The 15,943-nt window shown below is 36.1% G+C and overlaps 1 protein-coding gene across 1 annotated transcript in view; it reads right to left on the bottom strand.

The window, feature by feature from the left end:
* NEGR1 (neuronal growth regulator 1) overlaps positions 1–15,439 on the bottom strand; it is a 306,345-nt gene extending 290,906 nt beyond the window's left edge. Inside the window, exons 1-2 of the mRNA XM_007471647.1 lie at positions 15,430–15,439; positions 12,528–12,659 (exon numbers count right to left, since the gene is read on the bottom strand). Of these exons, the coding sequence (XP_007471709.1) occupies positions 12,528–12,659; positions 15,430–15,439 (142 nt within the window). The remainder of the gene's footprint in view (positions 1–12,527; positions 12,660–15,429) is intronic.
* Positions 15,440–15,943: the final 504 nt, after the last annotated feature.

Below are 15,943 nucleotides of genomic sequence, written 5' to 3'. Positions count from 1 at the left end.
ATTCTGACAGGTAACACCTGTGTATATTCTCATTATTCAAACCTTTTCCTCATTACCCACAGTGATCCTGTCTCCTTACCCTTCAGACTAGGCTATCTTTCTCAAAGACTCTGAAGTTTACAGAGTTAACTGAAAATAATTAAATCTTATTTTGATTTACATGGAGGCAGGCTGGTATAATGAAATAGCCTCAGACCTAGAATCAGGATTTCAGGATTCCATTTTGAGTGTTTCTGTGAACTCTGTGATCTGACTTCAAAAGCTATCTAAGCATACATCCATAACACGAAGGAACTTGGGTGATCTTACAATACTATCAACTTTCAAATTCCATGGGTGCTTATGTTATATTTATTTATTTATTCAACCTATAGACATGAATCACCAGGCAATATGTCAGGTACTGAAATTAAAATAATATGTACTGGGCTTCCCTGGTGTCATAGTAGTTAAGAAACAGCCTGCCAATGCAGGGGACATGGGTTCGAGCCCTGGTCCGGGAAGATCCCACATGCCATGGAGCAGCTGAGCCCATGCACCACAACTACTGAACCTACTCTCTAGAGCCCGCGAGCTACAGCTACTGAGCCCGTGTGCCACAACTACTGAAGCCCACACGCCTAGAGCCTGTGCTCTAAAACAGCCACCGCAATGAGAAACCTGCACACCACAACGAAGAGTAGCCCCCGCTTGCCACAACCAGGGAAAAGGCTGCACACAGCAATGAAGACCCAACACAGCCAAAAAAAGAAAATAATAATAATAATAATATGCACTAAACCTTCTTTATGCCTTAACTTAGTTAAATGCTCAGTCCCCACTAAATAGTTGAAGAAACTGACACACACAAAGCTTAATAATTTGAGCAAGCTGGCACAGTAGTAAGTGGAAGAGCTAGAATTCAAAGCCAAGGTGACCAACTGCAGAGCCTGTCCTCAAAACTATGTGCATACTGCCTCAAGTACAAAAGTGAATAGGAGTTGTCCCCTTCTTCAGAGAGCTCACAGGCCACAAAGGAAGGTTGACATGTAAACAAAAAGGGCAGTGTGATGCATGCTATGTATCAATACTATTACTTACAATGTAGGTTGTTTGCTTTGTGCTAGTTGCACTGTTGTTTTACATATATTATGACACAATTCTCAGAAGAAATCTTCAAGGTAGGTATAATTATCTCCAGTTTTTTGTTTTGTTTTGTTTTGTTTTGTTTTTTAATGTAAGAAAACTGAGCCTGTGAGAGGTTAACTAATTTTCCCAGTACTCCATAGTTAACAAGTGACTGAGCTGGGATTAGAAATCATATTTGTCTGATTTCAAATCCTGTTTTTGTTACCCTCTGTCACATTCCACTGCATAAACAGCAATCTTACTTCGAAATTCTCTGAAATTTATTTCTCCATTGTTGTACTTACTCTTTCCATGAAATTACAATTTTAAAGTTAAAAATATAGTTTGCCCAAATTTGCCAACAGTGCATGAGAGAACAAAATTATCATCCTTAATAACTTCTCAAAGAATTTACAAACCAAAAGAATAAGATTATTTAGAATCATTTGACACTAAAGCCAAACAGTTGCTTCAAACCTTTGCTTCCTGTCTGCCTGCAGTTGAATTCACACTGTCCCTAAAAAACTTAGATAGTTGTGTCAGGGAAACACATCAGAATCTCAGAATGAGGGAATGCCATAGACATGATTAACTCATTTTACAAATGAGGCAATTAATACTAAGAAGTTTAACTACTTTGTCCAATGTTGTATAATAGGTTAAGTAACTGAATTAAAAATAGAATTCAGGGGCTTCCCTGGTGGCGCAGTGGTTAAGAATCCACCCACAAAGGCGAGGGACACAGGTTCAAGCCCTGGTCCGGGAAGATTCCACATGCCCCGGAGCAACTAAGCCCATGCACCACAACTACTGAGCCTGCGCTCTAGAGCCCGCGAGCCACAACTACCAAAGCTCGCGTGCCTAGACCCTGTGCTCCGCAACAAGAGAAGCCACCGCAATGAGAAGCCCGCGCACTGCAACGAAGAGTAGCCCCCGCTTGGCGGAACTAGAGAAAGCCCATGCGCAGCCATGAAAACCCAGCGCAGCCAAAAGTAAATAAAATAAATTAAAGGGCTTCCCTGGTGGCACAGTGGTTGAGAGTCTGCCTGCTGATGCAGGGGACACGGGTTCGTGCCCTGGTCCAGGAAGATCCCACATGCAGTGGAGCGTCTGCGCCCGTGAGCCATGGCCTCTGGGCCTCCACGTCCGGAGCCTGTTGCTCCGCAATGGGAGAGGCCACAAAAGTGAGAGGCCCACGTACCGCAAATAAATAAATAAATAAATAAAGTAATTAATTAAAAAATAGAATTCAGATCTTCAGCCTTTCTGTCTTACACTCATTATGCTGTAATCTCTAAACATACATGTTTACTATAATCACCTAGTAAATTTTCAAATGTTTATTCATTTATTTATAAGTAAATATAATAAAGACTGAATAATTCAGTATATTTGGGGAGTGGTTATTCAGGAATCTGTATATTTTAAATATTTCCAAGATGGCAAGGAAATTCATTGCTAATTCCCATTATATAAATGTTTTTTTTTTAATTTTGGTTTAGTATTTTTATGCATTTGGGTAGAAATAAGAGGAAAGGAAAGGGAAGAAACAAACAGAGAAAAAGATATTGAGAAAAATGTAGCAATGGGCTACTGATGGTAAGAAAGAAAGAGAAAATGCATACAAAAATGAAGGAAGGAAAGAGGGGAGATGGGGGAAGCAAGCTCTAAAGTACAAAGGAAGTTTCCCAACAGTTTGACCCCTTTTTCCATATTTACCTACCCTAACTCTTCTACATATTGCCTTTGTTTATACCATTTCTACCCTATATTTCCCCTAATCTTCACTCCCTTCAAACACACACATACACTTACACAAAACACACACATATGTGCAAGAGCAGACATGAGAATACTTGACAATTCTTGTGAAGTTCAATCATGATGATGTGGAAAAGACCCAAGAAGATTAATTCTGTGTTGCTCTCAAGGGTTCCATTAAAAAATAATTCAGTTCCATAAATTATCTTGCTTGATATACATGCTCACTGAGGAAATTTGCTAATAAAGTTGGACTTAAATAAATATGGGTTTATAAGCTGTATGTTTGTTTCAAATTCCAAGATCAGTTTGAAGAATATATTCAGAAGGAGGCACCTTGAAGTTTTCAGAGTTTGACCCTTGGGCAGCTTACTAGAGCATGGATCTAGATGAGAACACCATCACAGAAGCAAAAGCACACACAAAAGTGTGTGACAAATATATTTGTTATTTCTTTCCTGACTTTACCACTTTGCTTCAGTTTGGCGTGGAATTATTTTCAACCTAAAGCATTTTCACTCTTAGAAATTGCTAACTGATGGTCAATCTCTATTATATCTATTACTTGACAAATATCTTTTTTTTTGAAGCAATAAGTGCCAACCTAGGAAGAACAAGACAAACAAAACAAACACAGACTGTCCTCTAGCAAAAAGTCTTGCTCATGTACTAAAGCAAGAAAATTGTTTCATCTTTCACTTTTAGAAAAAAATAGGAATAATAAAAATATGCACATTTGGTTACTGCAGACACATTTTGACTTTCTATGAACAAAAGGGTCAAATATCACTCATAGACCCTTAACACTAAAACTCCTCTCAAAACCTCTGATAAAAGTATGAGAGAATACATTTAAGTTAAATTGGGTCACAGATTCATTAAGTAAAAATAGCCTTGGCACCCTAGTCATTAACTGAAGAGTAAGTCTTAGATTTAAAACAAAGGACCAATTATGTTTCCCTCAATAGAAGAAATCATGTATTCCTTAACTGCATGTTTAATAACATAGTTTAGCTTCAACTAAGGAATTATATAAACCATAGAATTAAATCTGAACTTTTTATACCATGAAAGTCCTAAGGTGAAAAGAAAAGGTTTAATTTGTAGATATTTATGTTGTTCTATTGAGTAGAAATGTTTTATTTAAAAATGTTTTCTGGGTGATTATCCATACGTTTCTAATATTCAGTGCTCAATATCCATAAGGATTTTCCTTCAAATTTCTCAGTTCCTCATGTCTCTCTTAGCTGTAGTTGTTTTCAATAGTGTCATTTAAATTTTTTCCTTTACCCTTGCAATGACAAAACAGAAACCTTCCAAGTACAATCCATGGATATAGGGAAGAAAAATATTTAAATACATTTCTTTAATATTCAGATGTGTCTCTGAATAGTTTTATCATCTCAAAGTTATTCTTCTTTGATTGTGAAGCACTGGATCTATGTCTGCCTATGAAAATTCATGAACTCCCATTGAATCTGGCCCTGCCTTCCTCTACACTACCCATCCTCCTTTCTGTTTCCCTTTTTGGTCTCCTCCAGCTCACCGCAGCCTGACAGATCCAGCAGTGCCTTGTCCCCTAATTCCTATGGGGTTAAGCAAATGTTGCTGCTATTGCCACGGAGATCTCACTCCTTTATTTCCTGTTTTGTTTTTTTTTTTAGTATCTATCAAATTCAATTTTATCCTTCAGACACCATCAGGGCCAAGGCCTCTTGGAAGCTTTCACTGATACCCCAAGGTGTCTTTATGATAACCTTGCATAGCACCTTATGATTGGTTTATCAAAGTAATTGCCACACTTTACTACAACTTCATGGTTCTTTTTTTTTTTGAATTTTTGAATTTTATTTTATTTATTTTTTTATGCAGCAGGTTCTTATTAGTCATCAATTTTATATACATCAGTGTATACATGTCAATCCCAATTGCCCAATTCATCACACCACCATCCCCAGCCCCCTGAGGCTTTCCCCCCTTGGTGTCCATACGTTTGTTCTCTACATCTGTGTCTCAACTTCTGCCCTGTAAACCGGTTCATCTGTACCATTTTTCTAGGTTCCACATACGTGTGTTAATATACGATACTTGTTTTTCTCTTTCTGACTTACTTCACTCTGTATGACAGTCTCTAGATCCATCCACGTCTCAACAAATGACCCAATTTCGTCCCTTTTTATGGCTAATATTCCATTATATATATGTACCACATCTTCTTTATCCATTTGTCTCTTGATGGGCATTTAGGTTGCTTCCATGACCTGGCTATTGTAAATAGCTCTGTAATGAACATTGGGGTGCATGTGTCTTTTTGAATTATGATTTCCTCTGGGTATATGCCCAGTAGTGGGATTGCTGGATCATATGGTAATTCTATTTTCAGTTTTATAAGGAACTTCCATACTGTTCTCCATAGTGGCTGTATCAATTTACATTCCCACCAACAGTGCAAGAGGGTTTTCCACACCCTCTCCAGCATTTGTTGTTTGTAGATTTTCTGATGATGCCCATTCTAACTGGTGTGAGGTGATACCTCATTATAGTTTTGATTTGCATTTCTCTAATAATTAGTGATGTTGAGCAGTTTTCATGTTCTTCTTGGCCATCTGTATGTCTTCTCTGGAGAAATGTCTATTTAGATTTTCTGCCCATTTTTGGACTGGGTTGTTTGTTTCTTTAATATTGAGCTGCATGAGCTGTTTATATATTTTGGAGATTAATCCTTTGTCCGTTGATTCATTTGCAAATATTTTCTCCCATTCTGAGGGTTGTCTTTTCGTCTTGTTTATGGTTTCCTTAGCTGTGCAAAAGCTTTTAAGTTTCATTAAGTCCCATTTGTTTATTTTTGTTTTTATTTCCATTACTCTAGGAGGTGGGTCTAAAAGGATCTTGCTGTGATTTATGTCATGGAGTGTTCTGCCTATGTTTTCCTCTTTTGTCTTTCTCTTCTCTTAGATGTTGAACTCCTTGAAGACTGATATCCCTGGCCCTAAGACCTCAATAGTATCATAGTAAGCAATAAGTAAGTAGGTAAATAAATACATATATAAATGTAGATACACTGAAGTAAATCTTCATTATCACATATGAACGAGTACTTCATTTAGAAGAAAAACAATATGTGGTTTTTAATGTCCTGAGTTGTTCCAGGTAAGTGTTAATCAGCTTATCAAGAAATTTAAAAACAGGAGAGTAGCTTATATTATAAGCACTATAAAAAGATGAGGAAAACGGAAAATAAAGGTAGGGGCACAAAATGGAAACAGAAGTGAAAACTTAGGTGGTAATTGTGAATTCAAATAACTCATTTTTCTTCTGGTCCTATGGTAGTATCTTTGTCCAATTCCAACTCCGAATGCTGAGCTTTTCTCTTTTTTTAAGGTGATATCTATTTGTCATCTGCAATTTCTTCTAGTCTTAAGTCTGATGTGTCTGCCTAACTTGCCCAACGTTTTGGAGAAAACTTTACGAATAGCCTAAGAAAACTGGTCCCTTCCCTAGAATCTTCTTCCTCCTCTTACCTCTTCTTGATGGCCCCTCATTTCAGGCTTTGATACAATTGTAATAAGTTATTCTAATTGGTACATTCCATTCCACATGTTTGGAGCTAGTTATATTGGAAGATAAAGTGCAAATTTGCATAAATGAATATGTATCAGATGCAAAATAATGTACAAATATGTGCTTGTGATTTACTGGATAAAATCTTAGTTCACAGTGCACTCAAAAATATCTTTACTGTTTGACCATAGGAAGAAGTACTCAATTCTATTTTACTGGAAATTGTGTGTGCAAAATAATTTCTGATACCAAATACAATGAATGATCTTACTGACATGAGCGAAAACTGAAATAATATCTAGACCTCTTTTTACCTTAATCTAGTTGACTCTATATTTTTTCTGGTTAATTAATACGTTCCTTTGTTCATGTCTTTTTGCCCTTGAAAATCAGGGGTGTTATGAAGTATTTTAATCTCATTGAACTGCAATTTTCTTATCTGTAAAAAAAATGGAATTAATGCTTTCTCCTTCTGGGTGAAAGCACTATATAAATGGCAGGTTATCTTTATTGAATCCACCTGAAAATTTTGGTTAAAAAAATGGTATTGGAAATAAGTTAGTCAACATACCATTCACTTATTGTTCTGGGAGAAAAAATATATAATTGTGGAACAAACCTAATTATCTCTTTCCTGTTTTGCCTAGTAGAGTAATGCACTTGGTGAATGCTAATCTCTTAAATAATTCATCTGATAACTATTTTTTGAGTGCCTCCTATAAACCTGGTGCTGCTCTGTGTGACGGGAACACATCATTGTTCAAAGGAAAGGAAAACCCCTTAAGACATAGAGCTTACATTCTAGAGTAAATACGTGCAGAGAGAGATGTATATTTTTTCAATTGCCAATGGTGGGCCAGTCACTGTGATAGGTGCTATATGTATATTATCTCATTTAATCCTTACCCAAACCCTGAAAATTATCTATTATTGCCCCAAATTTACAGAATTGGAAATTGAGACTCAGAGAGGTAAAGTGGTTTCCCAAGGTCTCAAAGTCCAGTAAATTATAGAACAAGAGTTCAAATAAGTTACACCTGACTATAAGGCTCGCATTTCTAAAAGTGTTACTCTTAACTGAAAAAGTACATATAAATAGAGTGGAGAAAAATACAACCTGTCACAAGATCAGAGAATCCTGCCCCTTTTACCAGCAATATTCATTTTGAAGCGTGAGGTCTTGTAGGCTTTCCTGATTTCTAAATCTGGAATTCTGCTTCCCTATAGAGATCTTTGTTATTTGATTAGTCTATGATACCATCTACATTTTCCAGATTCTAGATTTGGCTTCCATGAATCAACTTTACTGATTTTTTAGACCCTGGTCTCTCTTTTCCTGTTTTTCCCAGTTTAATTGAACCCATGGACTTTCTGGACATTCATTTTTCCACTTTTTAATTAACAATAAAAATTATGGGACTAATATCCTCTAGGCTGCTTCGAGGGATGGAATACAAATGCAAATAAGACAGAGAATCTATCCAACTCCAATCCAATAGCTCTCTCTGGCTTAGCTAACCAACTGGTTCAATTTTTTTCTCTCATGTTATGTGTGTGTATGTGTATTAATTTCTCAAGGTCTGTTTATGATAACTGTTATGATTCCTTTTCATTTTTTAGTTTGTTTTTCAATTTGATAAGAAATATATATACATACTTACATATGTAATATATATGTAAGTATATATATACATACATATGTAAAAATGTGTAATATATATGTAAGTATGTAATATATTTCTTGTCCAATTGTGTGTAGGTCTGTGTCTACACATATATATGCAAATATATAAAGAAATGTACATATTCATATGTTTATTATAACTATATTATATCATAAATTCATGAATATATTATATTCACATACAAATGAATAAGAGAAAATACAGAGAAACCAAGGAGAATAATCACCTACAAAATCTCCCAACTCAGAAACAAGTTTTTGTATAAAATCTTACTACCTATAGTAAGGCTTTCTGTAAATAACTCAAAATGAACTTATTTATTCAATCAACCTAGTCCAATCTATACAAAATAAGTCAAATATGCCAATCATTTCACTAAAGTGCTGTTTAATTAAATTAAATAGAAATCCACATGAAAGTGCTATAAGTACAAAGTTTGTGGCAAAATATGATATTTATTATATGTATGAGATATATACATGTGTCTATATATATATATATATAGTGAATGTGGCAAAGGTATTAGATGAATACCAAAACATTAAACATTTCTAACTTACAGGGAACCTAAATCTCTTCCTCAAATTGACTTACCGAATAACTGAGTCAACCAGAGCTTATGAAAATTTATTACATTTCATCTTGAACCCCATTTGGGAACAGGGACAAAGTTTCTCTTCAAATTATAACTCACAAAGCTACTGCAATTTTACATGCACCATCAATATTGATTAATAACCATGAAAATAAGGACTGCCTTGAGCCTGACATAATTCTATCTTCAGGGAACCTTCAGATTATCATGGGACGTGAAGTTCCGTGTTTGTTATATAGCACTGTGCTCAATTTTGGGTTTTGACAAACTAAAGTTTGTTCAGTAGGTTTTGGCTAATTTCCTTTGGGATATCAGTTCAGTAAAATCCATGGATAGTGCTTCTAAAGGGGTAAATTCACAAAATTAATACTTTCCAAATTTCCTCATAACCAGGAACATACACACTTACACTCACACACCTACGCTACCTAGCTATCACTGGTGTACGTGTGATAAAATTATTCCAAACTAAGGCAAATTTTAGATCTTGACCAGAAGTCTGAACAAACTTACATAAAATATTGATTCAAGAGATGTAAATTTAATTGATCAATCAGTATTCAATACAATTCTTCATGGCACATTTAAGAAAATGTGAGCTATCAAAGGTATAATTTGAGAAGCAGCAGAAAACAACATTGAATGTTTAAAACCATTTAAAAAATCCTGTTGAGTCTATTTTCTTAATATTTTTAATATTGTGTTGGCACCAACATTTCCACTTATGATTGTACTTTAACTGAAATTAGTTCTTAAAAAACATAGTCTGTATTATGACTATAATAAACACATCCTTAACCTTTTTTTTTTTTTTTTTAACTTTCCCCTTTTCCCTTCCGGTTTTCCTTCTTAAGTTAAAGTTGATTAACAACGTTTTCTTTTCTACCGATTTTTAGGCATCTAAAACCTTGCAAAAGCCACTGAAGCACCCTTTTCAACTGATGGAATGTTTCTAGGCTCTGCTTCAAACTTTCCTGCTTCCATTTTGTGTTGGAAGACAATTCTCCACGGGTCTCTTGTGTTTCTGCACATCTTGTGAGCAGAGGCACTGACAGCTTTTGTTCCTGACAATTTTTTCAAGGAAGTTTGTATAGAGAACAGTTTTGGAAGATAGAAGAGGTAGTCCTCTCCGTGGAGCAAAGGGCAGGTTTGTTTACAGTCCAGTATAATAAAGATAATTTCTCCCTCTGTGGCAAAGGGCAGGTTTGCTTGCTGCCATTATACAAAACAAATTCGAGTTTCTAAGCTCAGGGGGCCTCAGCTATGACACAAACCCACTGTGTGTATAGGCGTCAGCTAGCTCTCATCACATCACCCTGTAGTAATTAGGGCTTGGGGAACGGATGTAAGACAATACTCTGGCTACTGCTATCACTATGAGTAATAAACTGCCCCTTGTCTCTGTCTTCTGCCAGCAACCATGAAATTGTGGCAGATCCTTCATAGTTCTCGACATCTGTTTCCTTAATTTCTGTCCTTCTGCTTTATATATGGATTCTTTTCTCCACATAAATCCTTTAGATGATGACTCATTGGTTGGTGTGTTTTTCTTTCAATTCAATTTCTCTCCAAATTTCTGCATCCTTACTTGACCTTTATCAGTCTAAAGTACCCACTTGTCCAGGAAAAAAAAGAGAATTGGATTACATAATAAGTGACAATGAACTAAAGTCAGAGAGATAAAAAGGATAGAAAAGAAAGTGTGAATGCAAAAAATAGTGAAGATTATACATGGAGAACAGGCCCATGAAAATCCATATGGCAGCTTGTGTTCAATTGTATCCCCATTGGAGACGTGAGTTTAGAGATATGTTGTTTCTGGGGGCTTGAAAGTAGGCTGCATTGCCAGGCTGGGTGCCTTGCTTGTTTGACAGATTGACTCTACCTTTTCTTTTCTTAGTGCTCACTGCTAAAAATATTACTTTCCTTGTACTCCTATTTCTCACCTCTTTTCCCAACCCTCCAACAATAAAATCTGTAGACTCATATTCAGATAAGCATGGTTAGTTATAAAATAATCAGGGATTTTTATTTGCTTATTAACTCTAATTTCAGAGAGTTCCAGAGGGATGAGCAGTAACCCTCTGCAAAAGAAGTCCTGAGATTCAATGGGAACTTATCATAGATGCATAATTCCAGGCCGTATACCTCAAGGATTTTGATTCAGTAGGGCTGGTGGGGCACAGAAAATTTCCATTTCTAGTAAGCTTCTTGGGTGCTCTGTGGAAGTTTGTCTCAGAATATTACATGAGAAACTCTGCTCCAGAAACTGCCTCCTTCTGGCATTATGCACATTTGCTCAGAGTCAACTCCAAATGTATAGCTTAGTCACTGACAAATGTTAGTTGGTTGCAATAATTTGCCCTGGCAGACACTCAACTGCCTAGTTTGTTTTTTGTTTTTTTGTTTTTTTTTCAGTATGCGGGCCTCTGACTGTTGTGGCCTCTCCCGTTGCAGAGCACAGGCTCTGGACGCGCAGGCTCAGCGGCCATGGCTCACGGGCCCAGCCACTGAGCGGCATGTGGGATCTTGCCGGACCGGGGCGCGAACCCGTGTCCCCTGCATTGGCAGATGGACTCTCACCCACTGCGCCACCAGGGAAGCCCGCCTAGAGTGTTTTGATAGTCATTTTTTGACCCATGAAACTGAGATTCATATTAATATGAAAAAACTGCTTAGTTTTAGCATTTGGGGATATATTTGGAAAATTTTCCTTCTGGTCTGTGGTACAATACAATGTACTCATTATTAGCAATGGCCATATATAGAAAGATGTATAAATGGGAGGAAAACACATTGGAAGCTATAGTTTGAAACCACTTTTGGTAAAATACTATTATCCCCAAAATATTCTATTTGAATAAGTTAAACAATGTGAGAATTTTTGAGAGAAAGACTAAAAGGGATTGTTTTTGAAAAGTAAAGACTATCGCAGTCATTGCTGTTGAGATCATAAGATATGAAATAAGATAAATGAAAAAATGACTTTCATCACTGTTTTGAAATATATTTAGAGAAAAGGTATAACATAATGACACAGATGGTTCTGCAGGTATCTCTTAATATTCTAATTTCCTACTAATGACGTTCATGGGAAAATTACTTCTTCATTTTCTCAATGTTGTCCAAACTAAATAGAATTAAATACCCACATAATAGGAGTATCACAGTAACAGCTTTTTTCTTTAAGTAGAATAACACACTTCATGTCCATCAAATTTGATTGGGAATTCCACACTTAAATTTAGTCAGAATAGGGCTTCCCTGGTGGCGCAGTGGTTGAGAGTCCACCTGCCGATGCAGGGGACATGGGTTCATGCCCCGGTCTGGGAGGATCCCACATGCCGCGGAGCGGCTGGGCCCGTGAGCCATGGCCACTGAGCCTGTGCGTGCAGAGCCTGTGCTCCACAATGGGAGAGGCCACAACAGTGAGAGGCCCACGTACTGCAAAAAAAAAAAAAAAAAAAAATTTAGTCAGAATACACTCCAGGTGAAACCCATGAGAATGAAGATAACACCATGAGTATAGGATGCTTTAGAGATAAGGATACCACAGTTTCGAATGCCAGGGACTAGGATGATAATGGAAACACTGCCATCTAAACATTAAACTGAATTATTGTGGAGTTACTTGGGGCAATTGATGTTACATAGAACAATTTGATCAATATTCTAACATGTAAACATTTTCATTGCCAATAGGCAGTGTTTATCAATAGACCACCTCTTAAAAAATCGCAACATATGTTTCAGACAGTATTTTTCAGGTGTTTTATCTTTTCTTTGAAATTATATTGATAAAAGGTTATGGGACTTACAGTTTACGACAATTTTCACTTTTTTCACATCTGGAAATGACACATCATTTTCTGCACTGCATTCATATTCTCCAGCCTGGTCCCGTGTAATTCCATAAATGTCCAAATATTGTCCATTTTCAAATGGTTTCGCTACGTGAAGAAAAAAGTACAGCGTGTTTAATTGTAGCTGCTTGAGGCTTCATTCAAGTAAAACAACGATGATGTGTCTTCCTATTAGATATTGCTGACAAAATAATTCCAAATGTAACTGGGGAATTATTAAACCTTTTGTTCTCTTATATTCAGAGGTAGTCAGAGAAAAAAGCAGAAACTGAACAAGGGATACTATAACAACTGTTTCCCCAGAACAGGATATACATGTGTTCTTTTTAATTGATTGTGGTCTCCTAACCTCCTCACACATCAAATCAAGCTCTGCACATTTCTGTAATTGAGTTCAACAACCTCCTAGCAGTGTAGATGAAATTCACTAATATGACTTGCTACATATTGACTTTTATACAGTGTAAGCTAGCAACTTGACACTTAACCTAACTAAATGCTACTTTTCTTTTGGGGAAATCTCACACTCATTCTCAAAGTTTCGAGCTAGGTGGATTGATAAAAGTATGGAGATATATTAAACCATTGCTATATTTCAGTTTCCATACTTATTAAGGTTTCTAAGGGAGGTATACTATATACACTATACATAACTCACCTAATACTATATACGCTATACATAAACCACCTAATAAAGAAAAAACTTTATGATTCTCAAACTAAGAGTTAAGTGGTTGTAAAAACAAACTAAATTACTTTTATTTTTTAATATTCCAGGGAAAACATTCTATTTGACTAAAAGTGACAGATTAAAAATACAGAGACATAATCATGGATAAAAGGATATTCCCAAGTGAATGGGATTTGAAAAGAAGACTCCTTTCTGAAATAATGGAATTTTTATTTATTTGAAAGTAGAGAATCATCGGGCAGGAGGTTCTTGATTATTAGAGATACTGCAGAGGAAGAATGGGCCTATGTGAATTTTAGGAGGAGGGATTTCACATATAATATCTATGTTAAAATTTTTTTGTCCTTTGGGTTCCCTTGTCTGGGTATATCAGTTGTTGCATTGTTGCCCTCCAGGTAACTATGACTTTGCTAACTGAAATCTGCAGTGTTTAGAATATAGATGATTAAGTCATTTCTCTGGCTGATCACAATTTGTAGACAGAGGAGAGTTATATTTCTGAGATGATAGTTGGCTGATACGTTATTGTAGGTATACAGAGGTAAGCTCACAAAAGCAGCAGTTGTCTTCAAATTCATGTTCTTAAAATCTGATTTTATAATCATTTTCTTTGCTCAACCTGGTAGGTTTATCTGACTCTAAACACTAATATAATATTAAATTTTAATGTTCCCTTCTATTTCTCTTATTTTTAATTCTTACAATGAAGATAATCTTGGCCTAAATGTGTCCATAAAAAACTACTGAAATATAGGGAGGACAAAATCTTTATTCATATCTAAGAATTTTTAAAATATAACTTGAATTATAAAGGGGGATATTAAACAGAAACTAAAGTATGAGGAAAATTGATCTACTATATCAGAATTAAATAATCTCATTGGGCAGTATAAAATGAAGCCAATCACAAGTGAAAATTTGTAAAACCAAAATTTATAAGGGTCTATCTTATTTTCAATATTAAAATATTACATGTAAATTCCCATTTTTGTGAAATGACATAATTTTAAGAAGTGTTACCCCCCAAACACATGTTTTTGATAAATAAATCATTAAATATTGTGTGTATTAGTGTATGTCATTGTTTAAAGAAAGAAACACATTAGATTTGAAATAATAGATTTCAGAAATATAAAAAGAAGCAAGCATGTTTTCTCTCTTAAATGGCTAAATGGCAGACTTTGTAAGACTGACAACTACAAGAAGCTGTGTGACAAAACATCACCAATATCAAAGCCACTACCTCATTCAACTCGACAGCACCACTTACATCTATTGAACATTTGTTCCTAGAGTTCACCGCACAATCTATGCACCCAGATTCAGGGATCCTTCTCCAACCCCACCAGAGAACAATGTCCTTATTTACATACCAGAATTATCAAAGATGTCTATGCATTGCACAAATCAATACCTATAGAGCCAGTGAATGAATGGGTGATATTGCCAACACTAGCTATTGATAATAAGACACTAATATAAAGAAGCATAAATGCATGGTCAACATCTTACTTTTCCCCACTGGATTCCTGATACTTTAAGCCACTCCCTTAATTCCATTCACCATGCATCAGCTCTTCCCAAAGGTGTGCTCTAAGTATTCTCTTGTTTTCACACAACTGTAGTTCTGTTTCCATCCTGAACGCATCTTGCTCTTTTCTCAGTCTAATCTTACCACGCTTGAATTTCAGATTTGAAACTTGGAGTTGCTTTGCCTAGAATTTATACCCTGGAGTGTCCTGGCTGTCTGTGATTTGCTTGGTTGCCTCTTTGGCTTTTGTTATACTCAGTTTTCCTGAGTAGTAATTCTTTACCTTAGTTTTAGACCCAAGGAAACCAATCTTGTCCTTGGACACTTGTCAGGGTCTCTCTCTATTTCCATCACTCCCCTAGTAAAGGAAGACAATTTGCGCATAGTACATTGAAATGCAAAGAGTAACATTTCAGTTCATGCAATCTAACTCAGCTTATCCCCAGAAACCAGAGGGGAAAGACCAAGCCAAGACTTTACAGTGTTTATGAGGGTTATGTACTATCCTAGGGTACTCCTTATAAATCTAGAAGATGTATAAAAATTGTGTAATATTTCATAGGATACCAATTATAAATGTTGGTGAAACATAAGCCATTGTGACTTGGCAGCCTTCTTCTGGTCACAGGTTTTACCATTCTCCATGTGCGCAACAACAATTTCTGTTTTGTTTATCTGCATCCCTAGCTCTACCATGATACTTGAAACAGTATATACTTGGTAAATATTATTGAATAAATAAAAAATACATTGATTAAGGAATTAATAAAGTGCCGTTAGGATAGTGCACGAAGAATCTAAACACATATTTGTAGAAGTTGCCACTTCTCTTTCAGAGTCGAGAAGAAGGGAAAGAACTTTAAAGAATTGTCATCCTTGCTGACGTCTTGTAGTAATAAGTGATGGCAGTGGTGAGAACAGACTCTGGTACAGCTATCACAGATCCTTTTTATGATTATAAAGACTAACAAAAACTTCAAATACAATTTTGAAGAAAAAGCGATAAGTACTTCCTGTAATCTAAACAATAGTTTTCTTTTGTGCTTAGTCTCTTCCAGACATGGATAGACTCGGCTCAGAAAAAAAACTGGAGGGGCTTCCCTGGTGGCGCAGTGGTTGAGAGTCCGCCTGCCGATGCAGGGGACACGG

This window comes from Lipotes vexillifer, unplaced genomic scaffold (assembly GCF_000442215.2).
Source record: "Lipotes vexillifer unplaced genomic scaffold, Lipotes_vexillifer_v1.1 scaffold461, whole genome shotgun sequence".
Lineage (NCBI taxonomy): Eukaryota > Metazoa > Chordata > Mammalia > Artiodactyla > Lipotidae > Lipotes > Lipotes vexillifer.
The sequence above is the reverse complement of the archived record's forward strand: the minus strand, read 5'-3'. Positions and strand labels throughout refer to the sequence as shown.